The 24,975-nt window shown below is 43.0% G+C and overlaps 1 protein-coding gene across 4 annotated transcripts in view; it reads right to left on the reverse strand.

Annotated features, from left to right (window-relative positions):
* The window catches only part of LOC109995101 (FERM and PDZ domain-containing protein 4-like), a 55,462-nt gene that overhangs the window by 16,236 nt on the left and 14,251 nt on the right, over positions 1-24,975 (reverse strand). Inside the window, exons 1-2 of one of the 4 annotated variants that reach the window (XM_020648705.3) lie at positions 21,309-21,740; positions 2,416-2,538 (exon numbers count right to left, since the gene is read on the reverse strand). In XM_020648705.3, the coding sequence (XP_020504361.3) occupies positions 2,416-2,538; positions 21,309-21,343 (158 nt within the window). In that variant the 5' untranslated portion in view covers positions 21,344-21,740. Of the gene's footprint in view, positions 1-2,415; positions 2,539-3,250; positions 3,759-14,024; positions 14,155-21,308; positions 21,741-24,975 lie in introns of those variants that run through there. The other 3 variants (XM_065951996.1, XM_065951994.1, XM_065951995.1) reach the window with 3 other exon arrangements.

The following is a 24,975-nucleotide window of genomic DNA, read 5'->3' on the forward strand; positions in this document are numbered from 1 at the left end:
GATCAGGTTTTAAAATGACATTTTTATGGAGCTTCAAAGGACTTCAATGGATTATTACCATAAGTCAAAAAGATGTAATTCAGTCTAGGACAAAGGGTTGCATGTTAGAGTTACATAACAAGCTTAAAGAAACGGGCTAACCTTGGCTACCCGGCACCATGAACTTCTATCGCACAAACAAGGAACTACGGGTGTCATTAAGACTGAGATTCTGAGATTTTGATTTGGATCCTGCGGAAGACGTTCAGAATTAAACAGAAAGACAGAATGATGGCAATGACGGATTTTGAAGGATCTTTGCGAAAAAACGTGACCACATTGTAAAACATTTTGCTTTGTCCGGTCTGGACCAGTGGATGTGTTTTTCCCTTTAGCGCCATTTGGTCAAAAATGGGCTTAAATTACTTCTATGACTTCAAAACCATGAGAAGCTAGGGGAGCCAAGATGTTAGTATTGACACTTCTCCTGCCTGGACTACTGCAACTAAAAATAATCCGATACTGATAGTCACTTGATATGCTCATATCGGCCGATATTATCGGCTGGCTGATAAATCGGTCGGGTTTTACTTGCAACAACAACCCAGCTTCATGGATCACAGGGATTTAAAAGTCAGACACTTGAGTGGAGGGAAGTATTCTCAAACTTTCCACCTCATGTCTCGCAGCGGACAGCAGAGCTACCTGTCCACTGTAGTTAACTCAATCATGGGCTTTACTCACTCTTCGCTCTTTTATCTTTCTCGTTTCTGTCTCGCAGAAATCCAATTGTGACACTCGATCTGTGTCACCTCCTGTAAAGCCAGCAGCTTTTCTCTGAGAACAAAGACACATAACCAGAGCTGTCTGCCTTGTCATATTAGACTTCCACATCATATGGCGAGGAAGCGAGGAAGGGGGGGAAGGGGGAAAGGGGGGAGTGGCAAGGATGAAGAGGATAAGGAGGAGAGGGATGCATGCCTTAAGTGCCTTGAATCGTCAGCATTTTCTTCTCCAAATCACTAAGAGTCAATGCAAGATGACTGGGCAACAGAGCTCATCAAAATAAGGCAACATTTCTAAAACTAACAGTGGACACATTTTCAGATAGTTAACTCAAGTTCCCAGGCATTCAGTCGGCCAACATTTCATTTCAAGTTCTGCTAGAATGAGAAATGAAGCCAGGAATCAACAAAAGCCAGTCAAAATAAATCACTGAAGACTAACAACCCTATTTATACTGACAGATTCAGATTCTACACGATGCCAGAGTCATAGTGCATTTCATTCTGTATGCCGAGCCCATCATAGCAGTCCAACAAAAAAGGATATGCATGTTTACCTGCTGGATGTTTCTACCTGCAGGACAAATAAACTCACAACAAGCAGCCCTGCACGCACAGGGAGAATGCAAAAATTGGCTGAGCGATGGCTACATTTTTGTGCAACTGAGGAAGAGATCGACACAACAACACTTCTTACAAAAGACTGGATGTTTTCTTCAGGTAAGATACATTTAAAATTCAGGGAAGAGACACATTTAAAAACTAGATGTGAACCAGCAGAACTTTAAAACGTGCATTAGCACATTTACTGCAAGACTGTACATGGCTGATGTGGATGAAATCTCAAACTTACACTTGATAGAATGGTACACGAGTGTCCCTTTTTTAAAACATTGTAAAAGGACTCTTTCAGATTGCATGTCATAACTTATCCCATTCATTCACCGCCGACGAAGCAGTGGGGGAAATTTGGGGTTAAGTATCATGCCCAAGGACACATCATACAAATTGCTGCAGGAGCTGGGGATCAAGCCCTCGACCTTCCAGTTGGGAAACGACCGACGTCAGTCAGAAACAAGTTTCCGTTATTTCATTTGGAAGTTTATTTGCACCAGCAAACCAAAAACTTTGGTAAAATCCAAGGACAGAGAATTTGGATAAACTCAGATTAGCTCAGCTTCATTAAGCCCCCATTGGGTTCATTCACTTGTGACAGCTCACAGGAAGAGGAAACATAACAATGAAAAGGAGGACAAGAAATCGAGAAATATGACAGGCAAAAATAATTTAAAGACGGAAATATACGTAAGAAAATAAATTCAAAATAAGCAACAGCAATATCGGGCTACAAAGTACCATGGGATGGTGGTCAATTGGCAGTTAGCTGGTTGTTCTAGCTGTGTGTCAGGAGGCTTAAGGTCACACTCACCTTTGCTAGGTTGAGGGCCAAAAGTACCTTTGAGACAGCATTTCCAATATGGCAACCGCCATTGATGGGCTTCAAATGTCCACTTCAGAAACCAATGGGTGACGTCACTGGGACTACGTCCATGTTTATACAGTCTATGGTTCGTGATCACAAATGTAGTGAGCTTAACTGCGCTTTTATTTCACAACCTGCTTTAAGCCTGAGCATGCTGGTGCTACTTACCTGGTGAGGCAGTCCCGTCCCTCCCTGCTGCTGTTCATGCTTTCCCAGCTGTACGGAGGCCCCTGAAGGCCACTCCAGGAGCCCGGGCCTGGGGGCGGCCAGCCGGACATTTTGTTCTTATGGCTGAAACAGAAAGAATCAGTACATTAGCTTCTGGGTCAGTATGCTAGGGACACAGCAGCACCTGTATCTGTCTTTTGTCAAGCATAGTCCTTGAAGAGAAAAGAATCAAAGGGGGATTTGTAAGCCCTTCTTTCTCTCTTTGGGTGAAAATGTTCAGGTTTGTACACTCGTAGTCCCCCCTCGTAGTCCAATTAGAGACACTTCTTGTCTCGCGGTGTGTGGCTTATAGCACTGCTTAGTGCAATCAAGCACAGTCAAACAGCAGTCTCTAGATGGCCAATCAATGGATGCATGTGTGTGGCTCTGCAAAATGTAGTGCATGCATGAATGGATGAAATGACATTCCTGCACTAGAGAGTGAGATAGAGAGAGGAGGTAGGAGTCTGAAATATAAATGAAAGTCCTCCCTGTGATAAATATTCAGCACACCATCCTCCTTTATCTCCCATAACTATCATCACACCTGCGATAAAAAAAAAAGATCATCAAGCCAGAAAAATGCAAATTCCCATCCCACTTGCCGTAAAACCTCCAGGACGACTTCACCGTCCTGACCCCCCCCCAGCTCTGTGATGCACGGAATTCACACACTGGTGTTCTGCATTGCTCAGCACATTGTGCACAAGACGTCACATAATCGCAAGTGAGGCTCTCGTGCGTTAACATTAAGGGCCTGAATGACAAGTTTCTAAAAATAGAAGGGAAGGCGTACTAGATGAGGACGTCATCGCCGTAATAGTCCAGCTGATCGATCCCCATGTCGTGCTGCTGATGGGTGGAATTCATCAGGCGGTTATGTCATAGCGTGCAGTGTGGCGAAAAATCAAAGTGTCCTCATTTAAAAAGTGCGCTAAAAGCTCTGCTCAGAACTTTACTGCTCCCATTAACACCAGAAGCAAATTCAAAGTCATCCCTTTGAGCCGACAGAGCAAATTCCAACACTCGTTGACTTTTTTTGAACGCGGCTCCTCTAGATTCTGTCCGCGCGCTCCAGCCAGACGCTTGTTTTTTTCCTGCTCATCCTCAGCCATCCGAAAAGAAAAACAACTCCTCCGCCGCCACTTCGGAATCCCAATCAGAGGCCGCGGCGTGAGAGATCTCCACACATTCATCTGCGTTTGTCATTGTGCCGCAGCCGAGAGCAAGCTTTCGGGTCCAAACTGAACTAAACTGGCGTGGCCTCGCCTCCTTTATCCCATAATCCCTCTCATCACAGAGCAAACAAATCCACGCTGTGTGTGTGTGTGTGTGTGTGTGTGTGTGTGTGTGTGTGTGTGTGTGTGTGTGTGTGTGAGTAAGGATGAGTATTTTATGTGAGTGTATTACAGATAGGGGGAGAAAATGAGAGGAGAGACAGCGACGTGTGCGACTGTGCATGCAGTGTGTGTGTGTGTGTGTGTGTGTGTGTGTGTGGAGTAAGAGGATTTTCAGAGATGTGTATAGACACCGCGGCATCACACAGAGCAGGAAGTGGAAACTGACACTGGAGTTCACCTGGATTGCATTCAGAATTCACTTCTGCCGTAAATAAACCAACATTTATTTATGTTTGAAAGACACAGAAAACGTGATGTGATAAAAGGTAAAGATCATCACATATTTCCACGAGACTGCTTTGCTGTTCGGTCGGATAAAATAAAGTACATCCTCACAGAGCCACCAAGTTGGAAGTACAAGCGCTTTCAATATTTCTTGTTCCTTTTTATTGTCAAGATTAATCAGCTCACAAATTCAATTACACAAGCAAACACTGAAATGTCTACTGCCAAAAAAAATACGGTTTTGATGGGTTCCTAATTATTAGAGGCTTTTTCCCCAGAAAAGCTTGGTGTGCTTTGTGTTGTGAGGTTAAGCATTTAATCTGAAGCGCAAACAATTATGAGACATTGATCAGTTTGAAGAAAAGAATTGAAAACACACCAAAGGCAACCCAAAGAGCAAAGCACCCAGAGGAGTCTTCTGAGTGCATATATTTGGATTCCAGGTATGTCGATTGGAAACAGATCAAACATGGGGAAGCAGGGGGGGGGGGGGCGCCTCGTGTCAACACTGCAAGTTTGTGCTGCATCAATCACATGGGGTAGTTCATCCAGGAGGCAACTTTCATGACGGCAGGAGTTACATAGCAACACAACTTTCTGTTCATATTTTAAGACAGAAATACTAAAGGGAGGAAAACAGGAGGAACGAGGATGGGGTAAAAAATAGCTTGAATGGATGTGTTGCCTTCAAACAGATTCCAGTTGAGGCTTCATTTCCGATAGTCACTGGATGTACTAATATCGGCCGATATTATCGGCTGGCCAATTTATCGGTCGCAATCTCTCTCTGAACCCCGAGTGTTGACCTAGTGAAGAAAAAGTGTTGCTAAGCTAAGCAACATGAGCGCCATTGTCCCCCAAATTCTATTTCAATCCATCCAACATTGGGCAGTGATGAACTGAGTGATCAACATGCAGCTAGAAAACAGAAACCATATGTGGAAAAAGCCTGATTTCTAATTCTTTGCAATACATGGAAACATAAATAACCATTTGGGAATCCAACAACTTTTTGGAGACGCTCTTTGTCAGTTTTGTTGGTGCATCTTTGTGTTTTTTTTACTGCATCATATATCATACTTCTTCAAAACAGAGTGCAGAGAATCCGGCTGGTTTGAAATTCCCAACTCGATGACTGCACACAGCCCCAAATACTCAGCTCTGGGTGCATGTCAACAAACGTTTAATTTCTCATTTACTGCGGCTTTGACTCAGATAGTTACTGTCCAGTGAGGCAATCCATCACAGGGTTCAGCTGAGGTTACATTCATAGTAGCAGAGGCAAAGAAGCCCAACATGTAAAAAAAATCCATCAGAGTGGATTACACTCCCTGTTTCTCTGATATTGATCAGACGTCAATGGCGGCTTTCAGAGAATTCTGAAACTCAACAGCCAACGGGAACATGAATTAATGCGATGATAACTGTAGATGGGGGGATGTTAAAATGATGGATTACCAGTTCAACATATTCCAGTAAGTGTGGAAATGAATGCGTTTGTGTGTACGATTGGAAAACGTGTTATTAAATCCACAAAGATACCATCGTTTCTATATTTCAAAAGTTAAAATTTGCAGCTTGCCTTGGTTTTTATATCTTTCTACGTTGATGATATTGTTGTTTATTTAACTGTTGCTTGGGCATAACAACACATTTAAAGATGCATGTTGCATGTTCTCCAAATGGCTGTATGTTTCATGTCTTCCGCCCAGACTTACAAGCCCCCCCGCCCATCCAATTTTTTTTCCAGCCAATATGTGACTAATGTTTGTTTGGGAGCCATTAGTCGGCTTCTGTCTGGGCTGTCTCCTCAAAGGAGTATTGGGAGCGTAGAGGAGAGGGATCTGGGGGCATTTGGGCGTTGACCTTTATTGGCACACATTTACAACTCGGAATTTTAATTGTCCTGTTAACAAGAGAGGAGAGAGTTTCAAAGACCCTGCCTCAGAACTCAGGCCATTTGGAAGACTTTTTCCACCAATGCTGAAGCTGCTGGGAGGACGTTCGACCTTCCTTTTCTGTATCCAGACTGACTGAATTTGAACAAACTGCATGAAAAAGAGCCCTCCTTACATGCTTTAACTGACATTATGATAATGTTTGCGACAGCCAGTAGCATTCAACCAAACTCCCCGAGCCAACTCTTGCCACTTTACACTCTACAGAACAACTGGGGTAATTTAAGCTCAAGCGCAATTCAATGGGAGACGTTCTCCCCCCCCCCCACCTGTCTTATAAAAGCTCAGCTGCTGCGTAATGTGGACCCACTTCAGCATACAAGGACATGTAGGTTAAGTGGTGGGAGGGGCAGTGGGAAATATACATAGAAAATGTAAATCAGGGTTTGGGTCACTTCCTTCTTCAGTTTATTCAATTTAACAGGTCAGCTGAGTCCGTGATAAAGACAGAAGTGTTCACTTTTAAGTCACTCCTTTATAGACTAATATAATGACTTATAAGTGCTTTAGGAGAAAATCTACTTCAGTCGGAAATATTTCAGCTCCAGGGATTTGGGATGAGATGCGACTAGACGCGTTTTCCACTTGCCGAGATTTCACACTTCCCTTCTGAACACGCACAGCTCCGAAAATAAATAAAGGGAAGAGGAAAAAAAAACATCTGTAAAATGTCACAATTATCCTGAAGTAGCTCCCAGTGTGCGTGTTTCAAGATTGTGGCATTATCAAACTCAGCAAGGAGGCTTCAGTAAAAGCACTCTGGCTCGCAGGGACAAATCCAGAGTCCGTTGGGGCCCGGGGCAAATATTCATGGGGGGGGGGGGGGGGGGGGGGGGGCCTCCAACAAGCATTCATCACCATTATGTCTGCCAGTGTCCCAACACCTACTCCTCTTTCTGTCTTTCTTTTTTTCACTCCCAGGTGGATAATTCCTCTTCGTTTTTCATCTGTGACTTTCCTTAGCAATTTGTTGGTTTTCAAGTGAGAGGGAGTGTTGTCAGATGGGCCCCCCCTTAGGGAGGTATCCTACTGTTGTTGCAAAATTATCTAATTTTAAGCCAGTGCTGTGGTTTAAAGTTTGTCAGCCCTTGGGGGGGGGGGAGTGGGGCTACTGGCTTGGGGCCTGCCTTGCCTATTGACAAACAGCGCCTCTGCTGGCTCTGGTTTAAAGTGAAGAAAATAAAAAAAATTAAAAAGCAATGGGGTTTAGTAAAAGTTTCAAAGTAGAGACACAAGGGTGTACATTAGAACATTACAATTTCACATAGTAAAGAAACTGTTTCACTGCTCCTGGGGTGGGCACATGTGCAACCTTGAATACTAAAGAAAGAACCCTCAGCTTCCTGTTTCCTTTATAGGCAGGGCACTTCTTTTAAATTCGAAAGAAGGCCTCTTACAATAGATAAAGTAATTATATTTTCACGAGTATATAGACGCTCCAAAAGTTGGTTTTGTTTGCCAGGGTATTCTGCCTCATTTGACGTCACATTCCCATTAGTTGGGCGGATTGATGGGCCATGGCATCATTCAAAAACTGAGGAATTGGTGCTAATTATTAGATTTATGGAGGGGCAGATCGTAGTGTTGTAGTACTCGAAATCGGTCTTGGTCTTGATGTCATTTATAACGTCAATTCAGGGGATAAATTGGGATAGGATAAAATGTGTCATCCAAAAGCTAAATTATCTGGATTTGTCCAGTCATCAGTGGAATGGGGTTTGTCCAATTTGGCGCCGATCTTTCCTTATTGCTTGCTAATGGGGCTTCTTTCCTTTAAGTCGTCCTCATTATGTTCCAACTTACACACCCCGAGCTCTCAGCAAGACATCTCCTTCCCCTCCTTCTCAGTCTTTTCTCGCTCTCTTACTCTCAAAGTCGCCCTTGCAGTGCGATCAATGCTCATGGGATGTCAGTGCATTGAGTCCACTTCTATGTGAGCCTCGAACAGTATGCTACAGTACATGATGTTGACCGTAGAATAATGTTGTTCATTTTGGCATCGATCTGTCACTAGAAATGTCCTGGTTTGCTTGATAAAGAGCTTCCTTTCCTCTTTGTCGTCCCCATTATGCTCATTAATGTCCCGAGCTAACACGCTCTTTAGCTTCTGGCAAGTCAACTCCAGCCATCGCCCCCGCTCTGCCACTCACCCCTCTTACCCACTCCATGACTTTGCAACTGTTCATAAATGAAACATGGCTGCACGTTGTTAAAAGTCGCCCTGGAAGTGCTTTCACGTTCTGCGGCGTTACAAGCCCACACGCTCTGGCTTTCAGCGCATTTCAAAACACACACAGTTTTCCCTTTTCATGTAACGCCTCGAAGAGTTTCTGCATGCTGGCTGAACATCTTGCAGAGGGAGGATGCTTGCTTAACAAGCATAATAGAATGAAAAGAGATGTAAACTTGTTATCTGCGGCAGAGGCTCCAGAACGCAAAGACAATATAACTCAAAAACAATCTTATTTGCCTTATAACCTAAAGGGTTAATAGATCCATCCATTCAAAAATGCCTTCTTTTCCTATTTAAAGACCATTCACAACAACCAGGAGTGGCACTAGGTCATCCAGATTATATAAAAAAAGAGTTCACTATTCCTAAAACTAAAGCATTCAAGCTCCTGACTGAAAGCCTCAAGAGGCTCTTCTGTTGTTTTGTTTTACTCCAGCCTCACTCTCTAAGTGAGATAAAAGGCAAAAGGAGTCCACCCAAACCGACCCTGAATATCAGCGAGATGTCCCTAAAGTGCTGCAAACCCCTTGGGGGGTTAAAAAGTCAAAAAAGGAGACGCTTTACATGACATGAGCTCTTTTGTACATCTAAGGTATAAAGTGCAGAACAAGGGTTAGATAATTAGTTAGTGCTTCCTGTAAAGTTAGTGCTTCCATAGTGCTCACACACTATGTGAGCTTATTGCTCTGTAGAGTTCTTGTCCTGTTGGCGCGTTTGTTATCTGCGTTGCATTAACATCCCTCCTGGGAGATCTGATAACGAGTGGATAGTGTTAATGCAAGATGGGAATGCACTCCAATGCATCCTGAGGATGGATTGAGACCCGATAGCTCAGATGACATTCTGCATTTGTCCAGATTGGATTGGTAGTGTGTGTGGGGGGCAGCGGTGACTCAGTTGATACTCATGTATCCTGGGCAGCTTTAAGGACCGCCCCCTCAACTGGGAGAACAATGTCACCTCCCTTGGGATGTAAACGACGGCGCATTCAGTCTTTTCAAAGCGTATGGGCGCTTATTCCCAAGTGAGGAAGGGAAGTCAATTCTGATCTCGAGTATTCAATAGAGATGTATTGTTAATGCAAGGTGTGAACAGCCATGCTTCAGTGCTCGGCTTCAATTTCAATTATCAATTTCAATTTCAATTTAACTTCATTTGTAAGGGACCATGTGCAATTAAAACATACACGTAACCATTTGATGCATTGCACCAGAGTTAGTCCTTAAGCTAATTTACATGTGCAGTCCCTTGGCACGATCCCTAAATGTCTTGGTCTTGTCTCGGTCTCGGGTATGTCTTGGTATCACCTTCTCCCTTGATTTGAAACATTTCGGCCGCTTTTTCTATCTTTATTGTTTAAGTTTGTGCTCTGGCAAAAAAATAATCTTTTTTTTTTTTTTTTTGAACTGTTGTTATTTAATCCAGGGAATCAGCTATTATCCCTACAGCAGAACTCCTACAATTTCTGCTTTACAAGAAGGTTTGTCTAGAATACATGCTCCACATACAAATTGGGAGCAGGGATGCTGATATTCAACAGACACATCAAAAGAACTGAGGAAGGTATTCTTCTCACTTCTGTTTCAGGCTACTTATCTCCAACATCTGCAATTATTTGTATTCCCCCCCATGAGCCTAAATCCATATCTATCAGCACTATTCACACACAGGCAGTTATTCACTGCTTTTCTGCCGTTTTTACGGCTGCAGGTGCATGTTGTAGCTGTCATGATACACTCTCTTCCCCCCCCCCACTTCAAATGAACTGTCTTCTTCATAATAAAAGCTGAACTGTACTTCAGCTGATTAGCAGGATTGGGATGGCTGTGCCCTCTAGAGACGAGACTCAGCTCCTTACAATCGCTGGCGCTGCTCCATGATGTGGAAACATGCCAACAGCCTTCCGACGAGGCACTCAATTAAAAGCCCGACACAAAAAGCTTCTCCTCGCAGGCGCACCAAAGAAGGTGTGTTAACTTCATCGAGGTTTTCGTCAGCTGGTTTTCAGGACCGCGGACAGCTCTGTTACCGTAGCACAGCTCTGGATGGGAATACTGATTTTCAACTCAATGAAGTACCAAAACTAATGCATAATCTTTCAATCTACTGACACACACACACACACAGCATTATACAAGCAGAAACACATGTCAGGGTTGTGTCAATAAGTACACAGTCAGCTGCATCAATCAGAGCTGCCCAGCCTGGTTAAACCTCCAGCCACAGCGGCCTCATTTCACAGTGCCCCCATCGGTATCACCCACAGACTGTGTAAATAATGCATGTGGTCACCCATGACTGTAGTTTGGCATTTGGATGTCACGATGTTGTTCATTTCACTGCCAGGGGCGACCATATGTAAGACAAGAGGTGCTGCTGGAGAGGAGCGAGGGGTTCACAAGATATCAAAGCGATACAGTCTATGCATGAGGCTACTTCGTTCAGATTCTTCTTGCGGTAGAAGCTGATAAGAGTTGTTTATGTATTTTACGAAAAAGAGGCTAGGAGAATCTGTGGATAGAGGCCTCTCTCGGCCTGCTGGCTTCTTGCTAGCCTTCACTAGCCTCGCCTTAGCCACCAAAGTATACTAGCTGGTATAGCTATTAGTGTCAACATTTAGAAGACATTATTTAATCCCCATGAAACATACTTCAAGTACCATCTGTTTTAAGTGCAATTAAACAGCTCGTCAAATCATTTGTGCAATATTTTCATGAAGGAATCTCCAAAGTCTTGTGACTGGCGTTAGCTGATATGACACCTTGCAAACAGCTGGTAGCACCCACCTGACACCCCAAACTTCTTTTCATGCATGAATTAAGCCTTAAAATTTGACATAGATGTCAGTTGTACACAAGTTTATCACTGCAGAAAATAAATCACTTTTTTTCATAGGGGACCTAATGGGAATTGACTCACTTTTGGGACCAACCTCTAGTGGCCAAACGGGAGACTGCACCTGCTGGCATTTTTTGAGAACAGCCCTTTAAACACAGAGACCTTAAAGGTTGTTCAATCTATTTGTTGACTCTTTCTCAAATCTACACTCTGAGAAATCTAATCTAGAAACAAACACTCTCAGTCTACTCCAAATGGATAGATTTCGAAAAACACACACACAAAGTCATCTCCGCTCAATGACAGCCCATAACTGCAGTGCAAAATGGCTTTTAACAGCCCGAGACAAGGTCACACTTTTCTCAAGAATACACATTTCCCCTTAAGTGTAGAGCAGCATTTGGTTGGAGGACAGCAGGTGCATCTTCAAATGTTCATTTATACAGGGAAATATAATATCTATTGAAACCTTCCCAGTGGGAGAATTAAAGTTTAATTGGGTCTGGCAGGGAATACGAGCATACGAAAACAGAATATAAATAAGGCTGGAAGCACAAAAAGGAAAATCAATAGAATAGATTTAAAGATTTGTCAAGGTACCCGTATTGTGGGGAAGATGGGGAAGAGGATTGTTAAGATGTACGACTTGTTTCCCATCACTTCAATCAGTTAATAACAGGAAAAAGATAACTTGGTAAGACAACTAGACCTCATGGAGAAAGTGAAGCCATTTAAAACTTATACAAGACACCATATCCATCAAAAGTTTGGCATTGCCAAGAGGAAGCAAGATGCAGCATGACCCCCAAAGAAGATGTTGAATGCAATCAAGGCAAAGCAAGGTAAAGGGAGACACTTTTTTTTTGTGAGCTAGTGCTGTTGAAAAAAAAACCGATTGATCGCAAACGGAAGCATGGAACATTTTGAGTTGCCAAATTGAAAGCTTGGATTGGATGACAGGTTTGCTGCTGTTATGCAAGTGGGAAGCTGAAACAGAGATCAATAAGTAGCATGACCCTTCATGCAGTAGAATGGAAGGCTACTCTGCTTGAGTATGTGCTTTTGAAAAGTGATGTACTGTGGATGATTTCACATTGGATAGTGTTTGGTCAAACTTGGTACCTTGTCGGAGTTTACCTGTCTTGGAATCTCACCAATGAACCCTTCATTACTCGGTTTTTCCTTCCAGAAATGCAAGCTTTTCTTCTTTCCCTTTGTCTAATAATAATACATCTAAATAAAAGGAGTTACAAGGAAAGGTCAACACTCCACTGTACTCCATTTGTGCTTCACCCTGTCACAGTGACACACACCGTTAGCTCCCATTGTACCTGCATCAGCAGCAGACCTACAGCACTTCACAGTGTTGCTGTTCAACCTTTGGAGCTCAGCGGTATGTCTCTGTTGGGACGACACAGCCCACTGCACAGCGCAACATAAGCCATTGATTATTTGTAAATGTCACATAAAGCCGAGTGGAAGCAAAGGGCAGAAAATACACAGAGCTGCAGAGCGAGATTTAAATGATGTTTTTAAAAAGGAACCATCATGATTGGCTGTTAGATATTGTTTTTTTTTTTTGAATGGTGATGGATTAATGAAAAGCTCTTGATCTCAGTTTTAAGACCATGAACATGAACATGGGCGAAATAATCATCTTCTACTTTTTATTTATTCCTGCTTCGTTATTGGAATTGCCAAATAAAACTGATAGAAAAACCACTTGGCTGTCCACTCATTGATCCAAGTATGAGCTCTGAGATGCCACGTTAAGACCTGGATCACACAGATAGTTCCTACAGGAAATTAACCACCTTATCTTCCCTGACTTTAGTAAATCTAAAAACCAAAGAATACTTCTACATACTGCTGATTTACTGTCGTTCTGAGTAAGGGTGGAAAAATTTAAATCCGCTGCAAGCCTGAGTGCCAAATAGCGAGCTCAAGTCCAATGTGGTTAGCCTAGCTTAGCATAAACACGGATTTCAGGTGGATAAACAATGTAAACAACAGGGCATGGAGCGAGAAAGCCCGAGGCACCCCCTTCTAGAGGGGCGTGGTCAGGCACCGCTCATTTGCATATTTAAAGCTACAGAAACTGCCTGTTCTGAGCAGGGCTGCAATAGAGGGGGTTTCAAGGCGTTGCTTGGAGCCTCCAGCCCAGTAGGGTCCCCACCCGAGGCTGTGGAAAAACTTTAAACCACTACAGTGGTTCAGTCTGCAACGACAGTAGAAAACCTCCCTAAGGGGGGCCCATCTGAAAGCACTTACTCCTGTTTGTGGTATATAACAGACCACTAACTCACCACTTTCAGCTTCTGAAAATGCAGGTGTGCAGCTCAGCTTCGCTCTGTTACGCTCAGAGAAATGAAATGATGTCGCGTTTCACTTGACTTTAAATTAGATTAGTCGACTCATTTCCATCTAATCAGGGAAAGGAATCGAGACGTTCTCCTCCTGACCTCAATTTAACACATACTGTACACGTGCCCGGCTTCAAAAACACAAGTGTCCGCACACTGTGCTGTATGTACGTTTACAGTACATTAGGTGTGGGTCGCTCTCAGGAATACTCAGTGGCACTTAAGTATTATGTGACAGTATCTGGAGCAGAACTAATCCCTCTACTAGCCTCTTTAGCAAACACATGTAGCAGAAAACAAACAACGGGATGATTCCAGAGTGAGCTCATCCATCACCTTCCTCATCGTGTAGTTATCTGTACACATACTTGTATTTTAATGATCAATCACTTGAAGTACTGTGCTCTTCAGTCCATTTGTTCCCCTTCTCTGCAGCTCAAAACTCCCAATCTGAATCGAGAAGAAACCACTTCCTCAGTACGCGTATGCAAATAAAAAAAAAACGAATCTAGTAGCTCACATTAAAGAGAAATCACAAGCATTCGCTACTCACATCTGCTGTTTGATTCATTCGCTCCACCGTGCTGTCTCCGTCCCCCGCCGTAAAGCTCGCCCAGAACACCAATGTGTGCTCGGGTGAGAGAGAGAGAGAGAGAGAGAATATAAAATGCACGCTGTGGGAAGATATTTTTAACTTTCCTTGTGTCCGACGAGCACAGAGAAGCGCACTGTATGTAGTAAAACTTGGGCCGAAGTGATCAATTATTGAGTCAGCACTTCACTTGCACAGAGGGATGTACAGTACGAGATGTCAAACACTGAACGCAGTCACCCTGCAGAATGAGCGGTCTAATCTGTGAAGACTGCATCCATGAGTGCTCAACCGAAATGATAACAAAAGCTTTTCCTACATGGTTCATTGTGGCCATGCATACCTACTTTGCAAAGGGCATTCTTTGATAATTAATGGTCTGCCACTTTGGGGAAAAACGCTTCCTGTATGCTGACTATACAGCTAGGGGAAGGAAGTACTTAGCCTAGCTTACCTTGAGGAAAAAGATACCTAACCAGAAGTAGTGCCCAGGAAGTGAACTGGCACCTTTCTAGCTACCAGACCAATTTCCCAACTTGGTCCACACCGGGACTTAAACCAGCGACCCTCCAGTTCAAAAAAAGTCCAAACAGATTGAGCAACTGCCCCCTCCCCCCCATAGTCGATGAGATGCACTAATTTGTGCGTACAGTGGCTGACAGGTGCAAAAACCCTGCAAAGGCTTAAACGACTTACATGCACACAAAAAACGCGCAGCAAATTCCTAAACACTCCAGTCGATGATAAACTGCTTCACAGAGCGCCCCTACAGGCCTGGAGGACTTCTGTTGAAAAGGCTGGATTTGCAACATTTGTCTTCTTCCAAATGTGTTTTTTTTTTTTTTTTTACTTTGTATTGTTGATGTATTTGCAGCGCATTTGATGTGAAGGTGGTTGTTTGTGCTTTTTGCAGAATACTTGTTTCATTTGTTTCATTTTTGTTTCTACAAAAACTAAGCTACATTGCACATGTCAAACCCAAAATAGTGATGAAGAAAGGAGGGTAAAGCAACGTGCTTGGACTGTATATGGTGCGTAATCAAGTCATGCCGTTTCAGATCATCACTAGGGAGGCCTGGGATGAGGGTGGATGACGTAAACAAACTTACTAGGCTTTAAAAAGAGAAAAAAAAGAAGCGTCATCCCGTCCAGAACAATCACTTCAAATATGTTCTACTTCAGCAAGCTGTTTGCTGAACTTAGTGAGTCCTGTAGCGTTTAACAGCAGTTCAAACTTCACTTTAGTGTCTTTGTTCTCAGGGATTCTTCTGTGGAGTATCGAGCGGCCAAACACCATGGCACGCCTCGTTAGGATGGTGTGGAAGCGAATGGAGAAGCATAAAGAAACCCCCGCAGAAGCTGGACTTCAGTTCAGCTGAAACAACGCAGTTACTCATTCATCAATACAAGCCTGTGCAGAGTTAAATAATGCACCAAGCAGCGTTTCTGTCCTGACCACAGATCCATGCAGAATACATGAGACATGAAAGTGCTAACAAGGGGAACACATGCCGCACGTCCAATTCTCTTTGCATTTACAGATCATGTGGGGGGGGGACCAAAAAGATTCAATAACAGCGCCACGTCCTTTTTTTTTTTTTTTTTTGCATCATTAATCAGCTGCTGTATTGTATCCGCATTCCAGCGCTGCTTCCCATTAGAGAATGGCGGCTTAATTGGGAAATGATGCTTGATCTGAAAGTTATTTGTTCCCCGTGAAGCGAGGCAGAGACGGGGTGGGGGGTGGGGGGTGGAGGAAGTTACGATCTGAACGGAGAAAGCTGCTAAATGGGATTTGCTTTATTTGCATAATTGATCACATTTTGGTGTCTTGTGTAAACGGGGAAGGGAGCGGAAGCACTGCACACACTGCTCGGGTGTTTCAGTGTTATCTGAAGTTATCTGTGAGGGATGAATGGAAATATGGGAATTAAAATGATGTGGCAACACCGGGACATGAATCCCTGCAGAAGAGAATGTGATTGATTGAAGCCTCCCAATTCTGATTGGTGTGTTTTCTGCAGAAAGTTTTCTTCCGCTGAGCTGAAATGCAGAAAATCTGCATATGTAGCAAAGTGGAGTTTAATGGTATTATTATTTTTTTTTAGCACATGCATAAACAAAGCGGCCCTAAAATATATTCCACTCAGTCTCACTTTGTCAGTTTGAAAGATGGATCATATTTACGCAGGGATAGATACACCGATAAGAGGATGGATGTGCAGACGGAAAGGTAAGGGAGTGAGAGAGAGAGGGAGGGAGGGAAGGAAGAGAGACGTGTGATGGGATTTCATATACTGAATGAAACAGCCAACAGTGTGTTCGCCCTGCCAGCCCCCTTTCCTGCAGTGATCACCGACCAAATCCCTTAGGAGGATTATCCAGACTCAAATCAAGAAAATCGTGCAACTTTAAGGGTTACGGGCAGAGAGTGAGACAGGGAGAAATGGAGTGGGGGGGGGGGGGATGCAGTTGTGGCCTGATGTTATTTTTTTCTCTCTCCTCTGCCTGCCTCTGATTTGTGTGTTCTGACATATGTGTGCTCTGCGCTGCCTACGCCGAATAACAGTACCAAAAAGAAACAAAGAGACATCTTTAATTTATCTCAAAGCTCATGAAAAGACAGAAAATGTGGCTAGTTCATGGTGTCATAATCATTTGAAGAAAAATGCTCTCCTGTCTCTGTATGCTAAGCTAACAATGTTTTGATTAGCTTAGCATACAGGTTGGAAGCTAACTTTTGGTCTGTCCAAAAAAGGAGAAAATAAATGACAACAATCTGTTTACAACGCACATGGGGGATGTGTATTCACGATCAAAATCATGAAATAAACTGGTTCTTTCTAAGGACCTGCAACTGCCTTAGGAAGATCTGCTTTCCTTTATTCCAGCATTCTTCTGAAAATATTTTGATTTCTGCGTTTGACAGTAGGAAAACAACACGAGACAGAAATAGTGAATTAATGAAGTTGTGACGTTCCCAAGGATTTGCTCACTCAAGGTGGGCAAATATGGAAAAAGCTGCCACAGCTGCCCGAGGAATTATGTCGATATTGGATGATTCTGCAGCTCATGATTTACCACCCAATGCCAACATTCACGGCCTGCTGGACGAGGAACATCAGCCTGTGTGTGATGAGGTGAAGAAAGATTGCAGTGGAGGTGGATGATTGGGTGTTACACATTTGGCTTTCATTTGGAAAATCAGAGTCACTTAAAATGACAAATTAACATCTGTCTTATTATTTATCATAAAAACTACTGGAAGCTTTCAGGTGTCCCTTAGAGTTTTCCTTTTGAGAGTCAAATACAATCACTTGGTCTGTAAAGAAAACAGGATGGAATGCTCCTTACTGCAACAATAGGTCACTATTTGGTGAAAAAAACTCCTACAGATACTTCAGCTGATTTATCTGCCGACAACAATCTTTTTTCCTCACCTGAACCATATCCTTCCTCTTAATCCTTTCTCGCTTTTCTTGCATAAAATAAGAATTTAAAAAATGGGAAAATATCTCAATTTTTACAGATCTGTGCAACATTTTTGACCTTGGACCAGCTTGGTAAATAACCACCAAAGGCCACCATTATTAGAAGTTGTTTCACTATTTGTTCATCCAGTTGTTAAATCCTGTAAAATCCAGTGCATGAGATGCACATTTAATGCCTTATCCTTCATCTGAAAAGTGTGCTGAGTTCTAGATACTAGTGCTACCAATATACGAGGATAAAATGCTTAAACCTGCAGCGTCATTACCGGATACTTAGTGAAGCAGACCAGGAGCCATTTTTTAACAGCTTTTCTCCCTCATGAGAGGCGCTGCTTGTCAACAGGGAAGGCAGGCAACTGCTTGGGGCCCAGTCCCAGTTCGGGGGGGGGCCCTGAGGGATGACAAACTTTAAACCAAAGAAGTAGCCTAAAATGCGCAAATTTTGCAATGACAGTAGGAAACCTCCCTAAGGGGGCCCCCATCTGACAGTGTGTAAAAAAACTAAGTTTGCCGATGACAGTCAACGAAGAAAATTGAAGAGGAATTAAGAGGAGTAAGCTTCGGGGCCCTGCCTGACATAATGGTTATGATCGCCGATTGAAGGGCCCCTAATTGATTTTGGTCTAGACCCCCAACAGACTCTAGAATTGCCATTGATGAGGCTTGGGTTTATGTTCTCAGAGTAATAATTATTTGCAATGACCAACCATTTTTTAAACTGATTTATAAAGGTTGTACCTCCACCGAAAATCTGTTTTATATGCTACAGGTGAAGCTATTAAAAATATTCCTTCTATGAATGCAATGTCTGAGGTCATAATAAAAACCTTAAACAAGACTTTTAAGTATTGAGTGCTATAAGTCACTGAAATTGAAAACGACTCTTTAGGACGTCATGACTTGTCAGATGGTTCTCGGTACAATGGATCTTTGCCCTCTGAAGTAGCAGCATGCATTGGCATAAAGCGGAAGGCCAATTTGGCACACGGCATTGTAATCTGATATTCAGAACACAAACAAGCCCTGCTGGCGGGTTTCACTGCCAAATGCCGACACACGACAGCCAAGATATTCCCACAGTACAAACGCTGATACAGGTCCTGTCGTTGTCTTCAGAGAGCACTGAATAGACTGGATAAGAGTGATTGGGTTAATGGTCCAAACCTCTTATTGGTCCATAGATAGACTTAAAAAAAACCAAGCAGGACGATGACACACCCCTCTCACCTGCTGCTGCTGTTTCACATCCCATCTTACAGTCAATGATTTATTACAAGCATTAAAATGTGACGAATGATCCACAACTTCTCATTAAAGTTTATGAACCAAATTTGGCTTGTACACCATCTGCAAACAGAAGGCGCCGGAAATGTATTATGTCAGCTCATGGATTCCCAACAGCCATCTGGGTACAAGGCAGAGCTGAGCTAATGTGCCAGTGATGCAAACACTCTCTTGGTGCTTGTTAGTGTTGCGCCATTATTAATCTTTTGCTAATTTACAGCCTGTCGACATCGTGTCGGGCCAAATATGGTGGGTAACGGTGGGTGTGGCCATGAGAGGAAGTGGAAGTGGTTCCTGGGGGTTTGAGTCACATAAAGCTGTGACAGCATGCAACATATGCACACTCTAAACTCTTGGTTATGCACCATGCAAAACACTCTTCTGCAGTTCCACTACTTTGGATGACACTCAATATGGTTCGCAGAATAAGCACTGAGAGATTCCCAGTGTTAACACATTGCTGCACTGGCATTTAAAGCACCGAGAGAACAGTGTGTAGCTTTGGTTTCCCCATTTCTTCCATCTAGAATAAGGTATTTAACTGGTTTTCTCTAAAGTACAGCGAAATGACACATAAGACAGAATGGTGCCATGTATCACAGGCTGATGGCAAGACTATAATTATCTTTATATAGACTGATATATATATCTTTATATCAGTTGTCACAATAGGTCAATAGCTCGCAATAGGTACAGTACATGAAGCTAAGTCAGATAGGGCTGGGCATTTGAGTTCAATGCAAAGACCAAACAACCCAAGGGGTCAAAACGTATCAAATCAAACAAACCAGAATATGAGCACTGAGATCTCGAGAAAGGGAAAAACTGCATTATTTTTGCAGCCATTTATCCAGTGGCATAACCACATATTTTCAACCTGCAAAACCCTCAAACGATAGGCCCTGCACACCCGTTTTTTTTACTGCTCGCAAAGCATTGGTGAATATTGTGCAGAAAAGGTTTGGGAACCACTGCAATATACCAACTTCCCCCAAAAATCAAAATAGCCTTTTTGTTTCAAACGAGTCCAAAAGATCTCAAACTGTAAGGAAATTAGTGCTGAATTAGCTTGTGATATTATCCTGACAATGCTGATTTCTAAGACACAACATGTTGTTAATACAGTTAGTATGATATACTCTTGGACTATGCAGTAATTATAGGAAATGAAGATAAAATGCCTCAAACTTTAAATGACTTTAAGTTGCATTTTAACACTATGGAACCAATTTGTAGAAATACTCTGAACCCTCATAGCTACTTGGTATTCTTTCCTTTCTTGTCTCTGACTCCACTACCCTCCAGATGCTAACCCCTGACTGTATATGTGTAGGTTTAAAAGATTTACCATGAGCCATGTTTAGCGAGCTTAGCGACGTGACCGCACACGAGTCAAGGATCATGGCAAACATGTATTAACTTGCATGTGCGTCCACATATCTCATCGGGTGGTTGTTCAAGTGTGAGTGTTTAGAATCACATGGAGACGGGGACTGTGTGATCTGAGCCCTTCATTATCTCTGCCGCTCCTACTTACTGTAGTCTCTTCGGTAGTAAGACTTTAGTGTTTCTTTCATTCAGGCTTGAGTTGGTTCGATTCAACTTGTACATTGGACAATTTACTTGATTCAGAGAAAAGAAACATGTGCACTCTAATGGAAAAATGGGTCTTGATTGGTGAAATGCTGACATTGTTAAATACATATCTCTATCTGTGTTGGTTGTTTAGTGAAAATCCTCCTATTTGGTGTTCCTGTCTTTGAACTAAACTGTCTTTTTAAGTCCTTAGAAGCGTTGTAACAACTCTTTCTTTGGCACCACTGGCCCACTTTGTGTTCCCAATCTTTTTCAATAACCAACGCATGTCGACTCTTGTTTCTTGATCTCTTTCTTAAGCTCCTCTCACTGCCTTGTTCTCTCTCTGATTCATTCATTCCTTCAACAGAGTGCCCGGGCCTCTGTTGTTGCTGTTGTCAAATACCTTGGCATGAGTTGAATCATAGTGATCCCAACAGGGGGGGAGGGGGGGGAGATTTCTTGGAATGACAAAACCCACCACAAAGACGGAACGGAATACATTGGTATCAACTCTTGAAACGCACTATCAACACAAGAACTGATCTGTAGGTACCAAGGGTCAACATGGTTTGTGCTTCACACACTTCAGATATACCTCCTTTTTAGACTTTCCCTTCATTAAACACTCCTGTAACACGTCCTTTACTTTGATCAAAGTGAATGGACAGTTAATTCATTGGGTATTCAAAAAAGAAACTCTGGAAGGCACGACTTTTATGGGCTGAAAAAGCTAGTGGGCTACTACATTTGTGAACTGTTCAGACCATTTAACTTTGGAATATCTTGGATGAATTATCTTGAGGTAGACGTATTCATCAATATAGAATAAAAGCACATAGATATTATGATTTGAAGTCCTGAAGAGATCAGTAGTAGAATAACCGACACTCACCCGGATAGCTTTGGCATCTTGGAGAAACCAAACATGCTACGTCCCAAACCTCAGGTGCTCCACAGCAGCATTCTGATCCACACCCAAATCCCTCTATATTTAAAATCCAGACAATCCAAATTCAACCTGGTTCCATATCGAGAGCAAGCCCCAAGTCTTTCAATCACACAAGTCAGAATCTCTTTGAGGAAATCAAACTCAAACAGCAGCAAGTATCCCCCTTGTTGAATGTCCCATCTGAGGGATCCGACACTCCTGCTCCCAGTCCTTTTAACAGTGTTGCTTTCTGAAGTGATGACAGAGGCAACGAGGTTCAAACCCCTCCCACCTCTCCGCTCGCCCTGGGACGAGTCAGCCCTTTCCGCTGCTCTCCACCTGGCTTTGCAGAGATGCAATAAGCCCAACGTGTGTGCTCTCCATCACAGCGCATGGAGAAGTGCGGTGATCCTAGCCGCTGCAAGCAGGGGAGAAAAAGAGAGGGGGAGGGAGGGAGAGGGGAATGGGAGGATGAAGAGAGAGAGAGAGAGAGAGAGAGAGAAAGAGGGAGGGGGGGGAGAGGACAAAACGCATGGATGACGGATGCTCTCTGGCTCGGGCTTTGCCCTCCGTTCATCTGCGCTGCAAGTATCTCTGCAGGAGATGCACAAGGAGGAGGGGTACAAGAGGAAATCAAGATGAGAGATGCAGGAGGGTAAAAAGTGCTTTGGTTGTAAAGAGAAAGCAACTGAGAGAGAGAGAGAGAGAGAGAGAGAGAGAGAGAGAGAGAGAGAGAGAGAGAGAGAGAGAGAGAGAGGATGAGAGAGAGGGGCAGGGAGGGGTGATGGGCAGGGGAAAGCTGACTCGGCAGAATGGGACGCTGATGGGTGCAAGACCCCGTCTCTCATGTTTTTCCTTTTCCTTTTTTTTTCTTACCCCTGTTTGGTTTTGCTAAGCGAGCTTGTACGTGAGCACATTAACTTTAATGCAGCATGCATTAGTCTTGTAGACCAAAGACTGCAAATTATCCAGGAGGAACTTTGGCTTTGAGTTATTTTAAGCCTGAAAGTGCATTTCCTCCAATAAATAACAGAAATGGAACGCTGCATAATGTGTTACTGCCACCAGCGCCTCCGAAATTGGAACTTGACTTGACATAATATGGTCATTCAATCTTTCAAATTAAAGTCCTGGCAGTAGTAATAGTTATATTGCACATGATGTTAAAGGCAGGGTCGGTCATTTTCGGGAACTAGCATGATTTTGAAAGTATTTCAACCAAAATCTTAAAAAGTGGATCGAGGGAAAATTATCAACACTAGCTTTAATGGGCTTGATGGATGAGTCGAAGTTGCACTTAGACCCTGATGATGAACACATCTGTTCCTATACACATATATTGGGTTGAGAGGGATGTTTGAAAAGCCGTCCAGCTCCAGGAACGGTCAAGGACTCTTATTAACTTGTTTTGCAATTATGCTATGTCTCCTCACAGAGCTTGTCATAAGACCCCGACAACAAGTCAGAGCCTCATTGTGTTGTTTTTGTATGCACGAGCACAGATGGTTCAGCCCTAGCGAGAGGCTGCTCCCGCTGGCCCCGTGCCACGAGGGGGCCAAGGACGAACCCCAAATGAACGTCAGCAGTGATGATGAACCCTAATTGAATGCAAAAGAGTGAAAAGTATGTTTAGCATGCCACGTAGTGCAGCTCAACTCAGCTGGGCGTGTAATGAAAGGAAGCTCTTGTGAATGAACTTGTGAGTTGACTTCTCATTAGGCCTGTAACAGTAGAAATGAATGGGAATCCTCATGGAGGTAGCCCAGTGGGTTCTTTTATTAACCTGACCCTTCTGTCAGAAAACAGCCCTCAGTGACAGTAATCGCCAGATTGCATCCTGGCCTTCCCTCAAATGTGTCGTCACCCAGCTGTCAGATCAGGGCAAGCAGAGGGGAGACATAACGTCAACGGACACATTCAGTGAGAGATGGGAAGTAGATATCCTCAAGATGAACACCCCGAGATTGAAGAACTCATAAAAAGTTATCCTGATGGTTCAGGACAGTCTGATAACTATTTATGAGAGGGAACATTTCTCAAGGGAGTAATGCAAGACTGCACACTTGATCACATTAAAAAGTTGGATTCTCGGTTCAGAAAAAATTATATTTTCAGGAAAAGGGGCTTTGAAGAATGCTGCACAGACTATCTCAGGATAAAGAGGCAGCAAAACAACATTTTCAATCATAAATAATCAGCGATGCAACAAATTTATAGAGTCTTAGATCTTAGCTTTCCACATTACTACAAACTTTGGAAAATAATTTCTTCCAGTACTGCCACCTTTGGACAAAAAAATGGACAATCCAACATTCCTGCCCATTCGACATGACACAGCAATTACTGACTGTCTTCTAACTAAAATCTAGCTTCTCATGTATAAGTACAGCACAATGAATGGCTTCAACAGGCGACTGTCTGAAAATGGTTGGCCGTTATCACACTTTTCAAACAACATGTTGCCAGTCCTCTGTCTATGACGGCCTTCTTTTCCATCGGTCTTTGAGTACATGATAAATCACACCCATACACACACTGATGGTGGAGGCTGCTACGTAAAGTGGCCATCTGTATTAGCAAATCCCATTCATACAAACTCACTCCACTGACGAAGCAGCGGGAGCAACTTGGGGTTAAGTGTCTTGCCCAACGAACCCATCCGACAGCTGTGAGTGTGACCATCCTGGTCCAATATAAACACGTCTAATTTCAAACATGGTTGGAAAATTGATCTAACTATTATTGTTGATTGGATGAGCCATTCGTTTTAGCGAAAATACGCAACAAAATATGGCCAATGGAACTAGAGATAAGCTAGCTTGTAAATTTAAGGTCGAGCATTTTGGCTGTTGCCATTTTGATTTTATGTAGCCATAAGCATGATATTAAATTCACATGGTGGAGCTCGAAGGGAGTATGCTAAGCTATCAGCAAAACTGTCGCTCGCTTATATGGCTCAAAAGTAAAATGACTATTCAAAGGTCACTGGCAAAAAAATTGATTTTTGTTTAAAATTTTGCCAAAGATTCGGTGTCTCACAGACGGTCCAGGATGTAAACTGTATTTAATTAGCTTGATGCTAACACATAATGGAAATTTCCATGAATTGGCAAGCAGATTTAGCAGTTGATCGCGGTATATTTTAATTTAAGAAGCAAGAGACGATTTGAATATTCAAAAATTATGACCCACCCCACTCGCTTGGTTAGCAAAGTACATCCATTATTACACAATATGGTGGAATTAATTGATGTGCATATAGATAAGCTGTCTTGTAAAGAATTCAAAGTCTGTTAAAATGAGTGTTGAGGAATTGCCCTGTATAGTCAGTGCATATCTGTAAATAACAAGCATGTGTCAGTTTCTCCACAATGTGAGTGCAAAGCAATAATGGAAGCAGATTTACATCAGGCAGCTTTGATGCAAAGTCTCTTTGATGACCCCAGTCCTCCCTCAGGCCCACAAGAAAGCGCATGCATCCACTCATCAGCAATTGAGGGCAGGATACAAAAAGGGCCTTATTGCTGGCTCATAATTTCATACTGGTTCGGTCGCATCCAATCTCAGGACGGGAAAAAGACAAATGAATGAAGATTCTTTCATCTACTGGCACATTCAATTTCCTGTCGGG

This window comes from Labrus bergylta, chromosome 24 (assembly GCF_963930695.1).
Source record: "Labrus bergylta chromosome 24, fLabBer1.1, whole genome shotgun sequence".
In the NCBI taxonomy this organism is placed as follows: domain Eukaryota; kingdom Metazoa; phylum Chordata; class Actinopteri; order Labriformes; family Labridae; genus Labrus; species Labrus bergylta.